The 20,605-nt window shown below is 36.9% G+C and overlaps 1 protein-coding gene across 2 annotated transcripts in view; it reads left to right on the top strand.

The window, feature by feature from the left end:
* The window catches only part of PRKD1 (protein kinase D1), a 349,952-nt gene that overhangs the window by 293,091 nt on the left and 36,256 nt on the right, over positions 1 to 20,605 (top strand). For both annotated transcript variants that reach the window (XM_052659486.1, XM_052659484.1), the window contains 8 exons: positions 796 to 873; positions 2,662 to 2,866; positions 6,991 to 7,114; positions 8,564 to 8,641; positions 9,910 to 10,189; positions 11,846 to 11,898; positions 14,039 to 14,111; positions 16,546 to 16,652. In XM_052659486.1, coding sequence (XP_052515446.1) covers positions 796 to 873; positions 2,662 to 2,866; positions 6,991 to 7,114; positions 8,564 to 8,641; positions 9,910 to 10,189; positions 11,846 to 11,898; positions 14,039 to 14,111; positions 16,546 to 16,652 — 998 coding nt within the window. The remainder of the gene's footprint in view (positions 1 to 795; positions 874 to 2,661; positions 2,867 to 6,990; positions 7,115 to 8,563; positions 8,642 to 9,909; positions 10,190 to 11,845; positions 11,899 to 14,038; positions 14,112 to 16,545; positions 16,653 to 20,605) is intronic.

Here is a 20,605-nt window from a genome sequence, read left to right as displayed (position 1 = left end):
AGGGACCAGCCGGAACTTGCATGGTTAGCCTCATCTCAGGCAGGCTTCCTGACCACCCTTGTTCCTTTGGATGCTGATCCCAGGCTGATTCCTGTGAACATTCCCTCCTCCTCTCACCATGTACGCATAGCTCTCCGCCTTGCTCCTCTGGCTCTGACCCTAGTCTCCCTTCTGATCATCATCTAACCTTTCCCCTGTGTCCATACTTGTGGTGGCTGATAATAGCTTTGAAAGGTGTCCTAGTACTAATCCCCAGAACCTGTAATGGTACCTTATGTAGAAAATGGGTCTCTGTGGATGTGATGAACTTAAGGCTTTTGAGATGGGAAGTTTAGCCTGGATTATCCAGGAGAGTTCGATGCAATCACAGCATCTTTACCAGACAGAGACAGGGATATTTGACACAGAGGAAGACAAGGTGACATGACCACAGACGCAAACATTAGAGTGATGTGCCCACAAGCCAAGGAATGCCAGCCACCGTCAGAATCCAGTCATCAGGACTCTCGCCTGGAGCTTCTGCAGGATGATTTTGGATTTCTGTCTTCCAGACCCGTGTGAGAATAAATTTCTGTTGTTTTGAAAGTGAAAGTGTTAGTTGCTCAGTTGTATCTGACTCTCTGCAACCCCATGGACTGTAGCCCACCAGGCTCCTTTGTCCATGGAATTCTCCAGGCAAGAATACTGGAGTGGGTAGCTGTTCCCTTCTCCAGGGGATATTCCAGCCCCAGGGATCCAACCCGGGTCTCCTGCATTTGTTGTTTAAGCCACCAAAAATAAAATCATTGTGATTAGATTGCAGATTCAACTGTCATAAACGCTGTGCACCAAAAGTGCCCAACAACTGCCTTGGTGAAGTGACCATTAACGGAGGTAGGTAAAAGGTCTGCCTCCTCTCCCTCTTAGGGCATGTGTTGTATAGGACTTAGTGGGATTTTTTTTTTTACTTTTGTTTCCATTCAGATACTTGTGACCCAGTAAGTTACAGCCTCTATCCTACTTCACTGTAGAAAAGTACCCATCATTGTGTTATGATAAAGACCAGAGATTTTCTAGATTTTTACATGATGAACCACCTCATACTGAAAACATGGATATCCAGGATTTCTTCCCCAACTCTCTTATTTTCTATACCTATCCTAGTTCATTCAGAAATGTAGAAATTGTTGTAATGTCTGCAAGTTATACCTGTCGGTCTTTTCCTCCATCCTTTTTATTCCAAGCATTGAGACAGAAGTTAACTTTTATTCCCTGTTGATCAAGGGAAGAATCACAGAAATTGACTGACCGGAAACAGTTACCTACTTTCTTCATCCATCCAGTTACTGTTTTCATTGTGTGTGTGCTTGTTAACATGCATCTTTAATAATAATAATAAAAGGAAATTTAATTCAGCCAATTAAAAGCTCCATATCCTTTTCTATATTGAGGAATATTCTTTTGGGAAGACTTCAATTGCATAGATTAAGTTGGAAGGAATCCTAAGAAAAATGCTGTGTTCTAAAGGAACAGCTCTCATTTTCTTCCCTGGTAGAATTCCTTATGGATTCTGAACAAAACGTTTGGCGCAGAGTCCCCAACTGACTTTTCCCATAGATAGTAGACTGCATTAGACTTTCAGCCTGTTATCAGATTGTTGATTCCTCTGAGAAGAAAACTGGTGGTAAAAGATCGGAGAAACTGGTTGAGTATTTCTGAGTTCCTGAAGAACAAGTGATTATCTGTATTCTCCACTTTCTTCTCTATAAGAAGAGAAAGCTCTCTAGGAAAACATTCCCATAGTAGTTTCTGGCTTTGCAGTGCTGCCAAAGATAAAAACTTGGCAGTCTTCCCAGTTTAAGTGGCATGTGGTATTGATTTTATTCAGGCCCAGGAAATGTCAACCTGTACTAGATAACTGGAAGCAAGGGGAAACAGTATAGCTTTTGTTATATTGGTTAATTTGAAATTGCATTTTTCCATACAGTCTGAAAAATCTGGGAAAATGTGCATTTTCCAAACTTGGCAGGCCATTTAAACCATCAGCCTTAAATAGGCTCTAATCAGTCTATTTTCTAATTTTAAAGTAAGAACTTTATATTAGTAAGTAATTACATTAGCATCAACTGTATAATGGCAGGATTCAGTATTATTTCAAATATCAAATATTTGTTTGATAGTTATTTAAATGCTGCTGCTTATGTGACCAATTTAATATATTGAAATTCATGATTTTAACAGTTACTGGGATATCAGGAGTCAGTGACATTCTGTGTTCTTGCATGTGAAAGTTTCCCACATCCTCCCACATATTTCTTTTTCCCACCAGGGTGCTGTGCTACTGAAATAAGATTAGTTTCCTCTTCACTGGTATCACTTTGCTTCCTAGCACTTTGTTTCTATATCACCCTTGGCGTCCTTCCAAGGCTCCCCATGATGTATTTATGCTTCTAGGCTTAGGGGCCTAAAAAATGAGCATCTACTTGTAAAATTATATATTTATCCTCTCATAAATTCAGATACTTACGAGCTAAAGTTTAAAAGGAAAGTGAAAGAAGAGTTATTCACATGACTATATTTTTAGGGCTTCCAATTGATTTGTTTTAGGATTGCCTAACTTTCTCTTAAGTCTTGGCTCTAGGATACTAGCCTTATCTTCATGGGTGCAAAACAATTTTGTAGATTTGCTTAGCCCTGGGGCAGAGTCTGACATAGTCATGGAAGAAGGGAGCGATGACAATGACAGTGAAAGAAACAGTGGGCTCATGGATGAACTGGAAGAGGCAATGGTCCAGGATGCTGAGATGGTGATGGCCGAGTGCCAGAATGACAGTGGGGAAATGCAGGATCCAGACCCGGACCACGAGGACTCCAACAGAACCATCAGGTGAGGGTGCACTCCCAGGCTTGGTCAGACAGGCGAGCCCCAAGTGGTGTTTACTTCTTAAAGCTCTTTGATATTTTAATCTATTATAGAGAAAACCTAAAGTTGTGTTTACAATCATACCTGGTTTTATTATTTTATTGCACTCCACAGGTATTCCTTTTTTTTTTTTAAACAAATTGAACCTCTGTGGCAACCTTGGGTAGGGCACAACTATCAGTGCCATTTTCCCAACAGCTTTTACTCACTTTGCATTTCTGTGTCACGTTTTGGTAATTCTCTCAATATTTCACACATGTTCACTATTATTATGTTTGTGAGGGTGATCTATGTTTAGTAAACTTTGAGGTTACTATTGTAATTGTTGGGGGGGCACGACAAACCAAGCCTGTATAAGACAGTAAGCTTAATCAATAAATGTTATGTGTTATGACATCTCTACAAGCCAGCCATTTTCCTGTCTCTCTCCATCTCCTCAGGCCTCCCTATTTCCTGAGACACAACAGTATTGAAATTAAGCTAGTTAATAACCCTGCAATTGCTTTTAAGTGTTCAAATGAAACATTCATGTGTCTCTCACTTTAAGTCAAAAGCTGGAAATAATTAAGCTTAGTGAGGAAGGCATGTTGAAAGCCGAGATGGGTCAGAAGCTCAGCCTCTTGAGGTAAACCATCAGCCAGGTTGTCGATGCGAAGTAAAAGTTCTTGATGGAATTAAAAGTGCTACTCCAGTAAACACATGAATGATAAGACAGCAAAACAGCACTGTTGCTGATGGAGATAGTTTAACCTTGATAGAAGTTCAAGCCAACAGCAGCATTCCCTTACAGCAAAACCTAATCCAGATCAAGGTCCTAACTCTTTTCAAGTCTGTGAAGACTGAGCAGTGTGGAAGATGCAGAAGATGAGTGTGAAGCTATTAAAGACTGGATAAGCCATTGCCATAGCATAAAAGTATGGAGTGAAGCATCAAGTGCTGATGTACAAACTGCAGCAAGTTACCAAAAAATCGGGCTAAGTTAATGAAGATAGCTACACATACATTTTCAATATAGACAAAACAGCCTTGTATTTGAAGCCCGTGTCATCTAAGACTTTCACAGCTAGAAGATGAAAGCTTCAAAGGACAGGCTGACTCTGAAGCTGGTAACTTTAAGTTGAAGCCAGTGCTCATTTACCATTCTGAAGAATCTTACAACCCTTAATGATTATACCAAATCCACTCTGCTTATGTTCTGTAAGTGGAACAACAAAGCCTGGGTGACAGTGCATCTGTTTAGAGCATAATTTACTGAATATTTTAAGTCCACTGTTGCAACTTATTGCTCAGGAAAAAAAAAAAATTCCTTTCAAAACGCTGCTGCTCATTTACAATGCACCTGGTCACCCAAGACCTCTGCTGAAGATGGATGGTAAGATTCTCGTTGTTTTCATGCTTTCTGACACAGCATCTGTTCTACAGCCCATGGATCAAGGACTAATTTTAACTTTTATTATTTTTAGAGATACATTTTGTAATATTGCCATATAGATAGTGATTCTTCTGATAGGTCTAGACAAAGTCAACTGAAAACCTGAAAAAGATTTACTCTTCAGATACCATTAAGAATATTCATGATTAATGAGAAGAGGTCAGAATATCAACATTAACAGGAGTTTGGAAGAAGTTGTTTCCAAACCTCATGGATGAGTTTGAGTGGAGGAAGTAGCTGCTGATGTGATGCAAATAACATGAGAACTAGAATTAGAAATGGAGCCTGAAACTGACTGCAGTGTCATGATAAAGCTTTAAGAGTTGAGCAGAGGAAGTGGTTTCTTGAGATGGAATCTACTCCTGATGAAGATGCTGTGAAGACTGTTGAAATGACAGCAAAGGATTTAGAGTAATACTAGGACACCCATTTAATTTATAATGCAGTACAGAGTTTGAGTCCAATTTTGAAAGAAGTTCTGTGGGTAAAATGCTATAAAACAGCATTGTGTGCTACAGGGAAATCATTTGTGAAAGGAAGCATCAATTGATGTGGCAGACTTTGCTGTTGTCCTGTTTTTGAAAATCGCCACAGTCACACCAGCTTTCAACAAACACCATCCTCATGGGTCAGCAGCCATCAACAATAAGGCAAGACTTTCCACCAGCAAAAAGACTACATCTTGCCCCAAGGCTGAGATGCTGGTTAGCAGTTTTTAGCAATAAGCTAATCTTTAATTAAAGAATATATATCGATTTTTTTTTTTTTTTTAGGCATAGTGCTATATAACACATTTAATAGACCACAGTATAGTGTAAACGTAACATATATACACTGGGAAACCAAAAAATTCATGTGACTTGCTTTTTTGCCATGTTTGTTTTATCTCTGTGGTCTGAAACCAAGCTGAAACATGTCCAGACTTTTCCTATAATTTGTTTATAAATGAGCTACGTACTGTAGAAGAAGCTCCTAAGTTTGGAGCTAAGCGATCGGGATTCCCTTGGAGAGGTGTAGCTTGCATCCTTTCCTGGTATTGCCTCATTTTTTGACCCATTTTCTTTTGCATGTGAGGGTTACACATACTTGCAAACAGAAAATTTACTACTAAGTTAATATTTATTCAAAGCTTGTTGTGTGCAAATACATAGATCAGGGATCAACCTTAGCAGACACCATCTATTTTATAGTTGGCCTGCAGTGTGGATAACGTAAGTTTGATCCCTGGGTGGAGAAGATCCCCTGGAGGAGGAAATGGCAACCCACTCCAGTATTCTTGCCTGGAGAATTCCATGGACAGTGGAACCTGGTGGGCCACAGTCCATGGGGTCAGTAAGAGTCAGACACAACTGAGCCACTGACACTTTATTTCAAGAATCACATTATGTCTGGACCTTACTGTTCTTTATTTTGTTTCAGAAGTGTGTGGAATTTCATATTTGTGATTTGATTGTCTGTACTTTTGATTTGTAGATGATCCCCATTTTTTATACTAGTGGTCAGCATACTATAGCCAAATCAGTCTGTTGCCTGTTGTGTATAAAGTTTTATTGGAACATAGCCATGCCAATCCATAGCTATGGCTGTGGCTACTTTTACACTACAATGGCAGAGTTAAGTATTCTGCAGAGCCTGAAATGTGTATTACCTGACTGTACAAAAATAGCTCCCAAACCTCTGATTTATAAAGTGTATTCAAACTTTTATGTCCATTTTATAAGCACCATATTCATTGTCACTTCATAACTAAAATTCATAACTAAAATTGTTTATGAGAGGAGACCAATAAAATAATTGGGTTTTATTTCATTTAATAACGAGAAATATTTTTTAAATACTGGAAAATGCCTATGCCCCCACTTTCTTTTGAAGATGAACATTTCTTTAGTATCAAAATATTGGTGGCATGTAAGTGGTGGGTCAGTGGAGATACAGAGATAGAAAAGAAGGAGATGAAGGAGGGTCATAATTCCATGAGCAATAGTTATTTAAAAGACAGTTTGAACAGCAGATTCTAATTTTTGTAAAATTATGTAGAGAGAGACTGAAATTCACATCAACATATTACATCTAAATGATTAATATTGTGGCTATAATATTTATTAAGCAAATGATCACTCACGTGTGACTCTGAACTGTGGCCTCCGTATACTGTGATAGTAATCTACCCAATGTTTACCCCAATACTAAGCACCAAGTGTTTAGTTCACCTGAAAACCTAGGTGCTTATTGTTCTGCTCAGGGATTATTAAGATGTACATATAAAGCACCTCTCACCCTTCAGAGCAATCCAGAGTCTGAACCATGGTACTCTGACAATGTGTGTATGTATGTGAAGCAACTCTTTGTGACCCCGTGGACTGTAGCCTACCAGGCTCCTCTGCCCATGGAATTTTCCAGGCAGTAGTACTGGAGTGGATTGCCATTTCCTTCTCCAGGGGATCTTCCCGACCCAGGGATCGAACCCAGGTCTCCCGCATTGTAGACAGACGCTTTATCGTCTGAGCCACCAGGGAAGAATACCTTTCACTAAAAATGGGGTTTGAAATTTTCTTTTGCCTTTCACTTTGAGAGAGAGCTGAAATAAGGCTTTAGGCAGGAAAAGAAGATCTATATCTCAAAACATTTCTTTCTTAAACTATTTTGACTTCTCCAGTCCATCAACAAGCAACAACATCCCACTCATGAGAGTAGTACAATCCGTGAAACACACAAAGAGGAAAAGCAGCACCGTGATGAAGGAAGGATGGATGGTTCACTACACCAGCAAGGATCCGCTGGTAAGATCCACACCAAGCTCTTGGCTTGCCTTGTGAGCTTTAACTAGAGGAGCTTCTGGTGCTCTGTCAAGACTGTGGGATGTCTGGGTTAGCAGGAACAAACCCTGGGGCAGGCAGGGTCCAGGATCAGGGGAGAGTGTTCACAGTCTCTGAGGGTTCCATGCAGTTGAGCAAACAACTGAGTTAGAAAAGAGTAGACAGCAACCTCAGGGAAACAGAGTCCTTTCCCTGTATTACTTGAGATGATTCCCAAACCACTTGAGTGTCTACCAGCTTTTTATAGCAGCCGGGAAAACTTTCAGAATGCTCATCTGTGATTCAAAAAAATTTTTGAGCCCTGCATTTTAGGGAGAAAAAAAATGATAACTGTTACATACTTCTTAAATCCTTAAGTGTTCACTTAAAAATTGACCTATTCAGAAACGTAGTAATCTTAGATAAAAGACAGCACATTTAAAATTTTTATTATACTCTGAGTTTCTCACTACTTCTTATCTTCCTGATAGTTGATGCATGAGGTTGTGCATGTATTGATGTATGTTTCAATTAGTAATAAGCTTCTTTCTCAGCTATTGGTAATGTTTTACTCATCACCTCCTAGCCGTAGAATTCCTATCATTTCTTTGGGTAAATTGACACCTATAACCTAACAGCTGTGTCTATAATCTCAACCTTCTCTTCCAGAGAGAGCTTAAGGTAGGACTCAACTGAATTTCATCCAGTCTTTCCTAGATGTGGTAAAATATTTGAAGCATATTTAGTATATTTGACTGGTGTAAGATAGGTTGTAGAAGAGACCAAGAATAGTATTAGGACATTTTAGTCTGAAAAGGAGAAATACATGCATTCATACAGATACGCAAGGACCTGCTCACCAAATCATGGTTGTTTAGGTCTGCAGTAAGCTTAAGAGAAAGTCAAGCTATTGATGCATTCCTCTAATGTGAGGTTGATGCCATGGAGTCAGCCTTGCCATCCTGCTCAACATTCTTTAGTTCTACTGTGCCATCTGTAATGGAAGCCAGAATGCCTGGCTGGATCAGCATGGCATGCCTTATGTTCTAAAACAATAGAATATAAATATTATATCTCCCATTAAGCCCTTTTATTACAGCTATTAATCCACCTCTAGCTCTTCAAGCCATCAAATAAATTTTAAAATGATGTTTTCTATTTATTCTACTTGCACTAAGTGCCAGGCACTGCTCTGGGTGCTAATACATCATCTCTTTTAATATTTATAACTCTTAAATGTAGGTGCAGAAACTCACTACACATTTGCTGAATAGACACCTTCTAGAGTCTTGAAATTGTTAGTCTTCCTCTTCCAAAGGCCGCACACTTTCCCCCATCAAATCTTATGCCCCAGTGGGAAAATGTTTTGATTTTATCTGTCTTGGATTTTTTTTTAATGTTTTTAAAATATACTGTATTAAACTTCTGTTTCAGCGGAAGCGGCACTATTGGAGATTGGATAGCAAATGTATTACCCTCTTTCAAAATGACACAGGAAGCAGGTACTACAAGGTAAGGGTGACTCTTTCCTTGACTGAGGTCTCATGCCCCCTCTTGCTTGCTTATGGGAATGTAGAGTGTCCGAAATACAAAATTACACCCAACAAACGTGACTCTTCTGAAGCTTGCTCCAAGAGATACTTTTTTCTTCTCTGTAGTTTTTAGATTTGGGGAAAATCAGGTTGTGATCTGATTAGTCATCTGTGAATTTCAAATTTCACTGTGGAATGCTTCTGGCCCCATGGGGTGGTGGGGGAGAAGGTGGGGGAGAAGAAGCTTAACTGTCTATTTTAGCAGGGATATGTGTTTTAACTAGCAAGTTCAGGGTCACAGAAGATTAGTGAAAAGTAAATTCCTGAAGTCTGTTCTAGCCAACTTTCTTTGTTTTGTTTTGCACTGGTAGTCCTGCAAATATGTCACCAGGGGTTAAGAAACATTGTATGATTCCTCCCTATATTGCCAATCATAAGGAGCACTTTCTGCTAGAAAAATAATTTGGCAGCTGTTTTCATTCTGTCTCTCTACATGAAATAATACAGATGTCACATAACATATCACCCAGTGAAACACAGTTCCAAAAGAAATTTAGAGTGAAAAAGTATATATTTGCTCCATCAAGAATAATGAAGGCTCAGCGATAGTAGGTGTTGTTCTCCATGGCCCCTTTACACAGACCTAACAGAAAAAGGAAACCTCATTAACTTTTAAATTAAAAATTAGTTTTAAAAGTTATTATTTCTTCTCCATCCTAAAAGACAATATGGTGATTAATTTTTTTAATATCAAAACTGTCTTAAAGGCAACTGCTTTTAAAACCACTCTCTGTGGTATTCCTCACTAAAATTGTTCACGTGGCCATATTATTATATTAACATCTATCAAACCAAAGTACATGATTCATTTTCAGTGGTTTAAAGAATAGTTGAAATTCAAAAACAGCTGTGCATACCCAAATGCATTTCAAAAGGGTTATGATTTTACCTCACAGTTATTAAAATTATCATTTATAGTCTAAGACTTAGATTTTGATGCAGGTTCAAAATTATTCATATTTATTCTTATTGCATGAATATACTAAAAAGCCACTTAAACTTTTCTGGCAAAAGGAGATGATAATTTTATTTTTGTGTTTTTCTTAGTTATATTCTGTATCTTATTAAACTGTTTTATAGAAATGATAGCTGATTGTAATGTCATTTCTTACATGTCCCTGGCATGAGTTTTATTTGAAAGTTTTATCCTTTTGATAAACTCCATTTAGTACATACTTTTTTCCACAGGAAATACCTTTATCAGAAATTTTATCTCTGGAACCAGCAAAACCATCAGCTTTAATTCCTGGTGGGGCCAACCCTCACTGTTTTGAGATCACTACAGCAAACATCGTGTATTATGTGGGAGAAAATGTGGTCAACCCCTCCAGCCCACCACCAAACAGCAGTGTCCTCACCAGTGGCGTTGGTGCCGATGTGGCCAGGATGTGGGAGGTGGCCATCCAGCATGCCCTCATGCCCGTCATACCCAAGGGGTCCTCTGTGGGTTCAGGAACCAACGTGCACAGTGAGTCTGCTGGTTTTCTGTCTGCCTTTAGAACAGGTGAAGAGAACCCCTTTAGGAATGTTTAGTTTGTTGGAAGACCCTGATACTGGGAAAAATCGATGGCAGGAGGAGAAGCGGGTGACAGAGGGTAATATGGTTGGATAGCATCGCCAACTCAATGGACATGTGTTTGAGAAAACTCTGGGAGATAGTAAAGGACAAGGAAGCCTGGTATGCTACAGTCCACGGGTTCACAAAGAGTTGGACATGACTTAGTGACTGAACAAACAAAAAAGGGGGGGGGTCTCCAAATAAAAGCTTCTACAGATAAGGTGTTTTATTTTATATTAAAAATTTGAACAGATGCATGTCAACCCAATATATCCAATAATAGCAGAAACTTGGGCTATTGGTGATTAAAGAAATAATCTTGTCAGCTTGAGCTTGACTGGAATGCCAGTTTTGCCATCTGCAAATCTGAGTTAACACAAGTCCTCCCAAACCACCGAATGTGCTACTCTCTGCAGGAGACTTAGCTGCTGCTGCTGCTAAGTCGCTTCAGTTGTGTCCGACTCTGTGCCACCCTGTAGACGGCAGGCACCAGGTTCCCCCGTCCCTGGGGTTCTCCAGGCAAGAACACTGGAGTGGGTTGCCATTTCCTTCTCCGATGCATGAAAGTGAAAAGTGAAAGTGAAGTCACTCAGTCGTGTCTGACTCTTAGCAACCCCATGGACTACAGCCTACCAGGCTCTTCTGGCCATGGGATTCTCCAGGCAAGAGTACTGGAGTGGGGTGCCGGTGCCTTCTCTGTGCTCAGAGTACTTGGAAACTCTTAAATCATTTTTTCCCAGGTAGATCTCTCTGTTCATTGTAGCATGAGATAAATTGTACCAGAATTCAATCAAGATCAAAAATGGAGGATGCGTTTTTGAAAGATATGTTAGAGGAGTATCTGTATACAAATGTAACTTTACAATCTCACAATGGCTATTAATAATGAAGCCTGTGGCAAAGAACCCTCTGTTTTCACATCACAGTGATCTGATGATCTGTGATAGATTTGATTTGTCACAACTCTTTAGTTGGACTGATCTCTACAACCAGTGTACACATTGCATGCATGCATGCTAAGTAGCTTCAGTCATGTTCAACTCTGTGCCACCCTATGGACTGTATAGCCTGCCAGGCTCCTCCGTCCATGGGATTCACCAGGCGGCTTCTTTACCACTGGCACCACCTGGGAAGCTCAGTACATACTAAAAGGATATATATGCCTATTGGAGTGCTAACCATTTTATGTGAGATCTCTATTTTTAAAATAACCCTAATAGGTGGATGTTAATGTTTTGCCTGCTTTATGGGTAAGGGAATCAGACCCTAGTGGCATTAAGCTGCTTCTGCTTGTACCAGAGTTAAGAAATGGCAAACCAGAATTTGAACCCAAATCTTTATGACTTCCAACTCTAAACTGACAAAATACTATTATTTTTCAAAGCAAAGTACAGAGTAAATCTGTAACTGTAAAAGCAAACAAATATTCTAATAGGCATTTTCTTAGAAGAATATAATTGCTATGATTTAAAAATATCCGTGCAGCTTGATTAATAAACATGTGTTTACCTATTTTGCGATTACCTCTCTTACTTCTTTTGTGTATTTTTTAATGTGTATTTCTAGGAGATATTTCTGTGAGTATTTCAGTTTCAAACTGCCAGATTCAAGAAAATGTGGTGAGTATGTACCTACTAATATAAAACTTGGTACTATGATCTTTTATTGGAAAATAAGAGCATCATAAAATACATTTTTATTGATCTGACATTTTAATTTTTTAGTATTTTCTAGAAAATAAAATAGGGTCCCTTTGGATGTTTTTCCTCTATAAAATTTTAGAAACATTACATTGTATCAATTCTTTAGTGATTTTCTATAATCTGTTCTGTAGTGTGGAGAGTTAAATAACTATTTTTCATTTCAGGTAAGCAATTATAATGCAGTGCCTGATTTTTTATATATTTGACCCATCTTGATACTGGAATTTTAAATGGTTGATGTTATGTAATACCAGATAAAATAGATAAATTATTTGAATTTCATGAGTAGCTTAAACGTGCCCTTATTCTCTTTCCTTGATTGCAACCTAGGAGTGCTATCATATGACAAGGAGTTGCAAATACACTTACAATCACTTGTACTTATCAAGGAGGCCTGATAAAACTGCATAAATGAGATTTTATGGGTCCACATTCTAGCACCCTAGTCAACTGTACCACCTAATTCCATCAGCTCAGTTTTTGAAAATTCTGTGTAGATCATATACATATTATGAAGTAATTTACACTCTGTCATATGTTTGCTTTTTTTTATTATACTTTGTGACTGTGGCTAGAAGCCCAAAAGTAACGAGGCCTTTCCTACCTCATCCTGTGACTCAGATTTTCCCTCAATTTTGACTGCTATGTCTGTGACCAAAAGGAAAATATTTGTAGCCTTACACTAATCTAAGTTTACTTCTCAAAAAGTAAACTCTGTGAAACTTAATTTATCACCAGCGTAACTTTGTAACCTTTACTAAATTGGCATAAAATAAACTGAAAACCAATATGATTGAGAGAATTAGGAAAAGTTCATAACAAAAATTAGCTGTATTCTTATTCTGTCAGTCACAAGATAGATAAAGACCTCTTTTTCTGTTAGTCAAAAGATAGATAAAGATTTCTGTTGCTCTTAGCCAGAGAAGACTTTGAGAAATATTTATTTACCTATGAATCTCTTGTGAAATTCTAGATTCCTTTGTGGTTCTTCCACCTACAAATTCTAGATGGCCATTGAGCTATCAGAAAAAAATGAAGTCGTACTTGGACTCAGACTACTAGAGTGGTATTAATTTCTTTTCTTGTCTTCAGACAACCTTGAACTCTGAACCATAGATACTCTGAAGGGATCAGAGGATAGAAAGACTTATAGTTTTTTTCTGGAGGAGGGACAAAGGAAAAGGATAGGAATATATAGAATATGCAAAGGGTAAGATGTGAGGTAAAGGGACTTTTGGTTTTGAAAGGACAACGGTAAAAGGGTGGAGGATAGGCAGAAAATTCCATGGTATGTCATAGCAATACTGAAAGTGAAAAAGTATTACATTATACTCTCATGATTGTCATCATCAAATCACAGGTTGTAAACACAGTCATTTAAAACAGAATGCTTTACTTAGCAATTATTATTTCAAAGAGGAAAGAGTAGACGCTTGGAAACTTGTAACCTCTGTAAGTGGAAAAAGTGAAACAGTTTGGTCACCTTATGAATGAGAATTTCATTATCCGTTTGTTGTGTCTCTGGCTCATTCACAGTGATTCAGCCCCTTTTCCCTCCAGTTTAAATTCATCTGATGTAGATGATTGAATAAGAAGCAGCCTTACCATTTTAGCCATAAAGAATGAAATGGGTTGGAATCAGGACTCACAGAGACGTGATTGGGAATCATGATTATTTAATGTGAAATTTCTAAATAACCATCTCAATAAGCAAATCTGTTTCTAATACTGGCATTACATATGTTTTTGACATTATATATATATAAATGACATTATATAGTTTTAAGTCTTTTTTTTCTCCCTAATGAAACCTATTTACTTGAACACTGAAAAATTTCTGCTGGTTAAGAGCAGAATAGTTTTCAAACATTACAACATTAAATTGAAGGGTGAGTTTTTAATATTATCATTATATTGCAGGTTTCATCTGGCATTTAAATTGTTTATGTTTAAATTCATCAAGTATTAATGATATATTTAATAAAGTTACATAATTTGTTAGGACTAATACGTTGTTTCACTTCATGTTTGTTTTTCTCTGGGCTTGTACCTGTAGGACATCAGCACAGTTTATCAGATTTTTCCTGATGAAGTACTGGGTTCTGGACAGTTTGGAATTGTGTATGGAGGTATGTTGATTCACCAGTTATTTTTATAGTTTTGGCTACTTGTATTAAGAAAATTAATATCTCCAAGAAGAATATAAAAACCTATATGTAGATGTGTTTTAGATGTTATGTCTTTCTGTGACTTACCTTTTTAGAAATTTCTCTTGAGGTTATCGCTAACTGGAAAATTAGCACATGTCTGTTTTGAAAGAGAAATTTTTTTACTCCTAAAAAATTTCTTTTGCTTAAATATTGATAAACTCTATACACAATAATGGTTAAATATTGGTTTATACGGGCAAAATATTGAGAAACAAGGAAACTGTAATTTGGAAACATTCTTTTTCCTCTTAGCATATTTGGTCAGAATGCTATAGAAATCCATTCATGTAACTAGGCAAAAACTAGTCTATTCTGACGTCTTTATTAGATGTTAGAATCTAACATCTTCTATTCTAACATCTTTAGCAATATTATGTATTTTGTTAAGGTTTGCATTTTTTACATGTATGAAGTAAAATATTAAATTTTTACATTTTTCTTATTCTCAGGTTATTTGGTGAATTTAGTTAAAGCTTCTGTCTTAGATTGTAGTCAGTTCAATCACATTTTTCAAATCCTTAAAAAAGATATCAGTTTTTTTACCTGCCCTGTAAAATGGCCTCATAACTTTCAATTACTTAATATAATCAGTAACAGATTATCTTTTTTGTGAGATGGGGTGCTCTGAAATAATCACAATGTTTGAGTCTATTACTTATCAGAGTATAATATTATGCTTTTTTATTTAAAAACTAATTAAATTCTACTCTGTTTTACAAAGTAATTTTGATTCTTATAAAATGTACAAATCATTTTTTTTGACAGAAAACCTGTCAGTGAGTCAGCAACCATTGTATTTTCCGTCAAGGCCTAACAGTGTGATTGGGGAGACTAAGTACAACACAAGGAATTGTTCTGCAGTGTACTAATTGCATGCATGCAAAAAAGGACAATCGTGGTGCATAGAGCGTGGTGCTGTGCTTAGTTGATCAGTCATGTCCAACTCCTTGAGACCCCATGGACTGTGGCCCAGCAGGCTCCTCTGTCCATGGGAGTTCTCCAGACAAGAATACTGGAGTGGGTAGCCAATCCCTTCTCCAGGGCATCTTCCTGACCCAGGGATTGAACCAGGGTCTCCTGCATTGCAGGTGGATTCTTTACCAACTGAGCTACCAGGGAAGCCCATGAAGTGTGGTAAATATACATAACTGAATATAGTGTGGGGGTGAAATGGCTAAGAAATGAGATTAGAGAAACCAGCATGCGCCAGATAGTTTGTAACATCCAACAGTGAAGGAGCGGGTTTAGAAGGAGGCCTCCACAAGGAAGACTAGAAAGTTATACCTGGACACATACGGATGAAGCAGATGAGAACAGTCACAGAAGACAGGTCAAGTGCCACAGAGACAGAAACATGGAGACGAAAAACGCCACAGTCTTGCAGACAGCAGTTGCAGTAAAAGTCTGAGTTGGAACAGAGATTGCAGCCAGTGAAAGTAAAGAACATGAAGACAAGACAATAGTTTTGTCAGCTGTGAAGGGAAGCATTCTCGAAGGAGCTGGAAGGAATAGTGAAAGTGGTTTCAGGGAGAAGCGGCACTAGTAATTACCCCAAATGTAAAAATAATAGAATTTTGAATTAGTTTATATGTGGCCAAAAATAGTGAGTAATTAGTTTCACTTTCAAATTCAATTAGCATTACTTTATTCGTATCTTCTATAATCAAGTAGTGTAGAAGTGAACAGCTTGAGGGGACCCTTTGATTCCCTAGAAGGTTTATTGTGAGAATTAAATTGGATAGGATATATGTAAAGGGCCTGTCAGATGTTGACGATGGTGATAATGATGATGAGAACATGTTTTTTGAGTGTGTATAGTTATCTGGGCACTCTGTGTACTGCACATATCTTGTGGCATCTAATTCTCACAATAGTGCTACCATTGAAGATGAGGAACTCAGAAAGCTTTAGTGGTTTGCTCAAGACCATGACGCTATTAGTGCCAAGATTTTTATTCTTTCTGTTACAGCATACATTAGTTTATCAGGACTTCATCCTTTCTTAAGGAGAGTACTTTTGCCAGTGGTATGAATATTTTCCATATTAAGTAGCTCAATATCCTGTTTCTAAAACATATGTTTTATAAGAAAATATCAGATTGTTCATATGAATAGCTTTTAATGTCCTAATTCTTTTGTGTTTTGAATTTGGCTAAGTTTATAATGTATATTTGATCTATAATAATGGAGCTAAGAAATGAAATCTTGATGGGCAAAAGTCAGTGCTCACCAGAAATGTTAATTTTTTCAGTAAACCATTTTTATAATTCTAAAATGTCCTTATAAATTCTGGTGTTCTTCAACAGAGATGATATTTAATAAGATTATGCTATTATTTCTTTTTTATTTTAAAGGAAAACATCGTAAAACAGGAAGAGATGTAGCTATTAAGATCATTGACAAGTTAAGGTTTCCAACAAAACAAGAAAGCCAGCTTCGTAATGAGGTTGCAATTCTTCAGGTACTTTTTGTTTTTTATGTGGGGTCTACAATATATCCCATTAACTTCTGCAAAACAAAGGAAAGTTACCCATTATCTGTGGCATAGATATTTAGGAATATGTTTAAATAAGTGAAATGGCAGATCAAGCATCAAACCACTGCCTGGGTGGTATCTTCCCTGAGACTAGGCAGCAGCTTTTCCTTTCTATGTGCTTAATTCTAGGTTTTAGTGTGTTATTAATTCTCATTAAATGAATACTGTTCAGCATTTGCCCATAGTGGACATGCTGCGACCATTTTGTTTTACGTTATCAATGACCTTGCCTTCATAAACATTCCTCCTTTATGCTGTGATAATTATATGAATTGAGTATATGTCAGTATGTAGCTGTCAGCATATCAAGTAAAAGAGTAATACATGCCTGAGAATCAGATGATCTTGATCTTATTAATGTCCTCTTTGTGTCTCACTGTAAGCCTTTTATTTAATATTGAGACTATTCCTTAACTCTTCTCGTTTTTTAAGGCAGTCCCTTTTTAAAGCCAGAATTTGCTAATGAAAAGTATTATGTGATATACATAATTTTAAATTATTAAAACTTTTTATGCAGATCAAAAGGAAATAGAGCAGTTGTTTATTTACTAAATGTGGCCAACCTAGCTGTCCAGTCTGGACAGTTTAAATCCTTGATAAATGCCCATTTTTATATAACTTCCATAGTTGTCTACATGCAAGCTGATCATAATTTCTGATTTATAGTTTTATTAAATAATTTTCATCTGAGCATTGCTAGCAAAACAAAACAGACTGAATTTCTTCATTTATTGTTTCATATAAATGGCATTTATTGAGTTTATACAATAAAAAAGTTGAAAAAGATATGATTTTCTGCCCTAAAGGATCTCATGTGTAGAGACAACCAAAATAATTGTTGCTGTATATTAAAAAATGACATAGACTTTTCTGAGACTCATATGTTCTAAAGATGGTGTTTTCGTGCTTTTGGACAACTTTCGTGCTTTTGTAACACAAAGAACTACCACAGTGTTCTCTGCCTTCTTGGAAGAGGATAACCACAGATCTTAAGCTGACAATTCATGCATAGTTTGGTGCTTGCTACTCAGATTCTTTTGCAAAAAATTCTTGACAACATTGAGTTGTCACATCTGATAAATTAGTGACACCTTTCCATACTTGGACCCCCCTCTTCCGGTCTCCACTCTCACCTGATATCCTGAAGGCCGACTCCTTTGCAGCCTTGCCACAGTTGGCATAAGGATAAGACATTTCTCTTTCTTTACAGGACATAAGAGGAGTTTCAATTAACATGGTTGTGCCTTTCTACTTTTTATTGGAGCTGCAGAGGAACATCTAATTCTCTCTGTATAGCCCTTTAATTGGCCTTCCTGAGCATGACAACACATTATCAGCTGCTGACTCTGTAGTAAGGTAGAAAAATAAAATACACCATAAACTGATTCCATCTCCTTTGCAAAAGAGTAGCTGCAATCAGCAACTCAGATGCAGTAAACATGCATTTGGCAAAAATTTGACTATAATGTGGTTTTCGGTAAAGAATTTGGTTAGGTTGAAAGTCAGATTTTGTCCCTTGAGCATACAAAGAGTTTGCACAGTTCGCATATTGTGGCCTGAAATCTCAAAAATCCTCATCAGTTATCATTCATCCCCATTGTCCCCAATTGTGCTTCATTTCCGTTATCAAACTCATATTTATTGAGTACATATCATGAGCTAAGCTCTGTTCTTAGCTCAGTGCATACAGTGGGGACAAAGACACTCAAGTCCTTTGTGTCATGAGTCTTTAAATTGTATTTAAACTGTCTTTAACTTGTATTTTCAGGTTTACTTTTCGTCTGATGTTTACAACATACTTAAATGTTGAATTTTTAATTACAAAACCCGTACAAGGAGTCTTATTAAAGCTTGGTTTATGTGTATGAGGTTTGAGAGTTCATACTTTACCAAAAGTTGACATTTGTTTCAAACTTGTTCACCAGAAATTAGTCTGATCTGTATTCTCTTTTTCCATAGCACTTACCATATTCTAGCCTATTACAGAATTTTATTTATTATATTTGCTGTGGATCTCTTTCCCCATCCCCAATCGCAATCCCTGCTCTGGAATATATATGTCTCAGAAGGGCAGATGCTGCTATTTGCTAACAGCATCAAATAACTGATATATATCCCAAAATATATACTGATGTATCCCAAACACCAAAGATTGTTCCTGACAAACATTAGATGTTTAGCAAATATTTGTTGGATGAATGCTTGTTGAATTAAAACTGTACAGAGACATCATCCTGTCACATAAGAAGTCACAGTATCCAACCAGGAAGCAAATGTCTGGACTCTGTTTGCTATTAATGGTTAATTGGTTAGTTAAGAAGGATTGTTTGTTCTTTGAAAGCCCTCATTGCCCTGGTTTATATTTCTTATAAAAATAAGTAATTCATTTTTTAAACCTGAAAAGAAAATATGGTAATAAGTAGAGAGACGAGGGGAGGATTCTGACTCACTAATTGATACCTTCAGAAAAAGTACCGTGATTGAAATCAGCTGAATGGTGCAGAACGTTTTCTTTTCCTAATCTTGAGGAACAGAATCCTCTCCCTCTGGATATAAAAGTGATACGCAGAAGCATTTGGTATCCTCTGCCCGTGGTCTCCTGCTTATGAAAGCTAGTTTTCTCATTTATGCTTATACCTGGAGTCTGACTATTTCTGCCCCATCCTGTTCTTCTTTCTGAGATTGTCCGGAGAGGACCAAGTGGGCTGGAAATGGCTGATGGGAGAACATTCTCCTCACGTAGTTCTGTTAGTTTTGTTGTTGTTGAACTCTGATTTGTTTCTGTTTCTATTTTTTTGTTGTTTGTTTGTTTGTTTTTTAATAAAAAACCTTTTTAGCTTGTAGAGGACTTCAAAGTTGTAAAAATGAATGTGTGAAAAAGTAGGCTTCTCCTTTCTTTTTCTCGTTCATCTTCTTTACTGGGCGAAGGCTTCCGAGAGGCTGATTTAGTCGTTAGAAAGCTATACTCTTTAGATATCTTTGAACAGTTGAAAAATTAAGGCAAGTGTGATTGTTTTGGCCTAGTTATCCTTGATTTACATAATTTCAAATAGCTGTTTTCATTATCTCTAAATGCTTTGTAATTATTATATTTCAGAAGGATGATAAATAAATGTAGATGTTAAACTTCATTCAAAAACTCCCAAGAGATTTTATTTATAGTATGATTTTATAAGTTGTATCTTGATTTTTAAAAAAGGTAAATCTGAAATTTTTGTTTTTTTTTCTATTCATGTTAACAAAATAGGGATAAAAAGATAGTTTATGATTATTGGGGATATTACAGAAAACTGACTTTTGTAAGAAGATGCAATTAATCTCAGAAGGCTTAGAAACTTACAATCTAAAGTGATACTGGCATGATATATTTAATACAATTTAAGTTATCAACATAGGCTTGTTTAGTCTAAATTCATTTTCATTTTCTCACATAATATCACAGTGCACAAAAGCTTTAGGATAATGCTAATGAATGTATATAATTCTAATTGATATACTATTTTGTCTTTATCTTAAATATCAGCTTATTTTTTTCTAAGGAATACTAGAGCTTCTGTTTATGATATATTAGAGCATTTTGGAATACTAAAGGTGCTGAATACAGAATGTAGGAAAAGATATGTAAGAATTTTACAGGCCATAGATTAAGTATATCCCCTTTTACTTATCTCCTAAAATTCCACCATCATTCTTATCTCTCTCTGTTGCGAGGCACTCTTCTTTCCATTAAAGTACCTCTTAACTTTAAAACAAAAGAACAGCAACAATAAACTGTGTTCTTGATTTGTCTAGGCCATCTCTCATGGCTGCAGCACATTTTATATTGACATACTTTAATTTGTGCCCCATGCTGCTTTCCATTCTTACTCATAAATATC

This window comes from Budorcas taxicolor, chromosome 21 (assembly GCF_023091745.1).
Source record: "Budorcas taxicolor isolate Tak-1 chromosome 21, Takin1.1, whole genome shotgun sequence".
Taxonomy (NCBI): domain Eukaryota; kingdom Metazoa; phylum Chordata; class Mammalia; order Artiodactyla; family Bovidae; genus Budorcas; species Budorcas taxicolor.
This window is presented reverse-complemented; position numbering and strand designations above follow the sequence as displayed.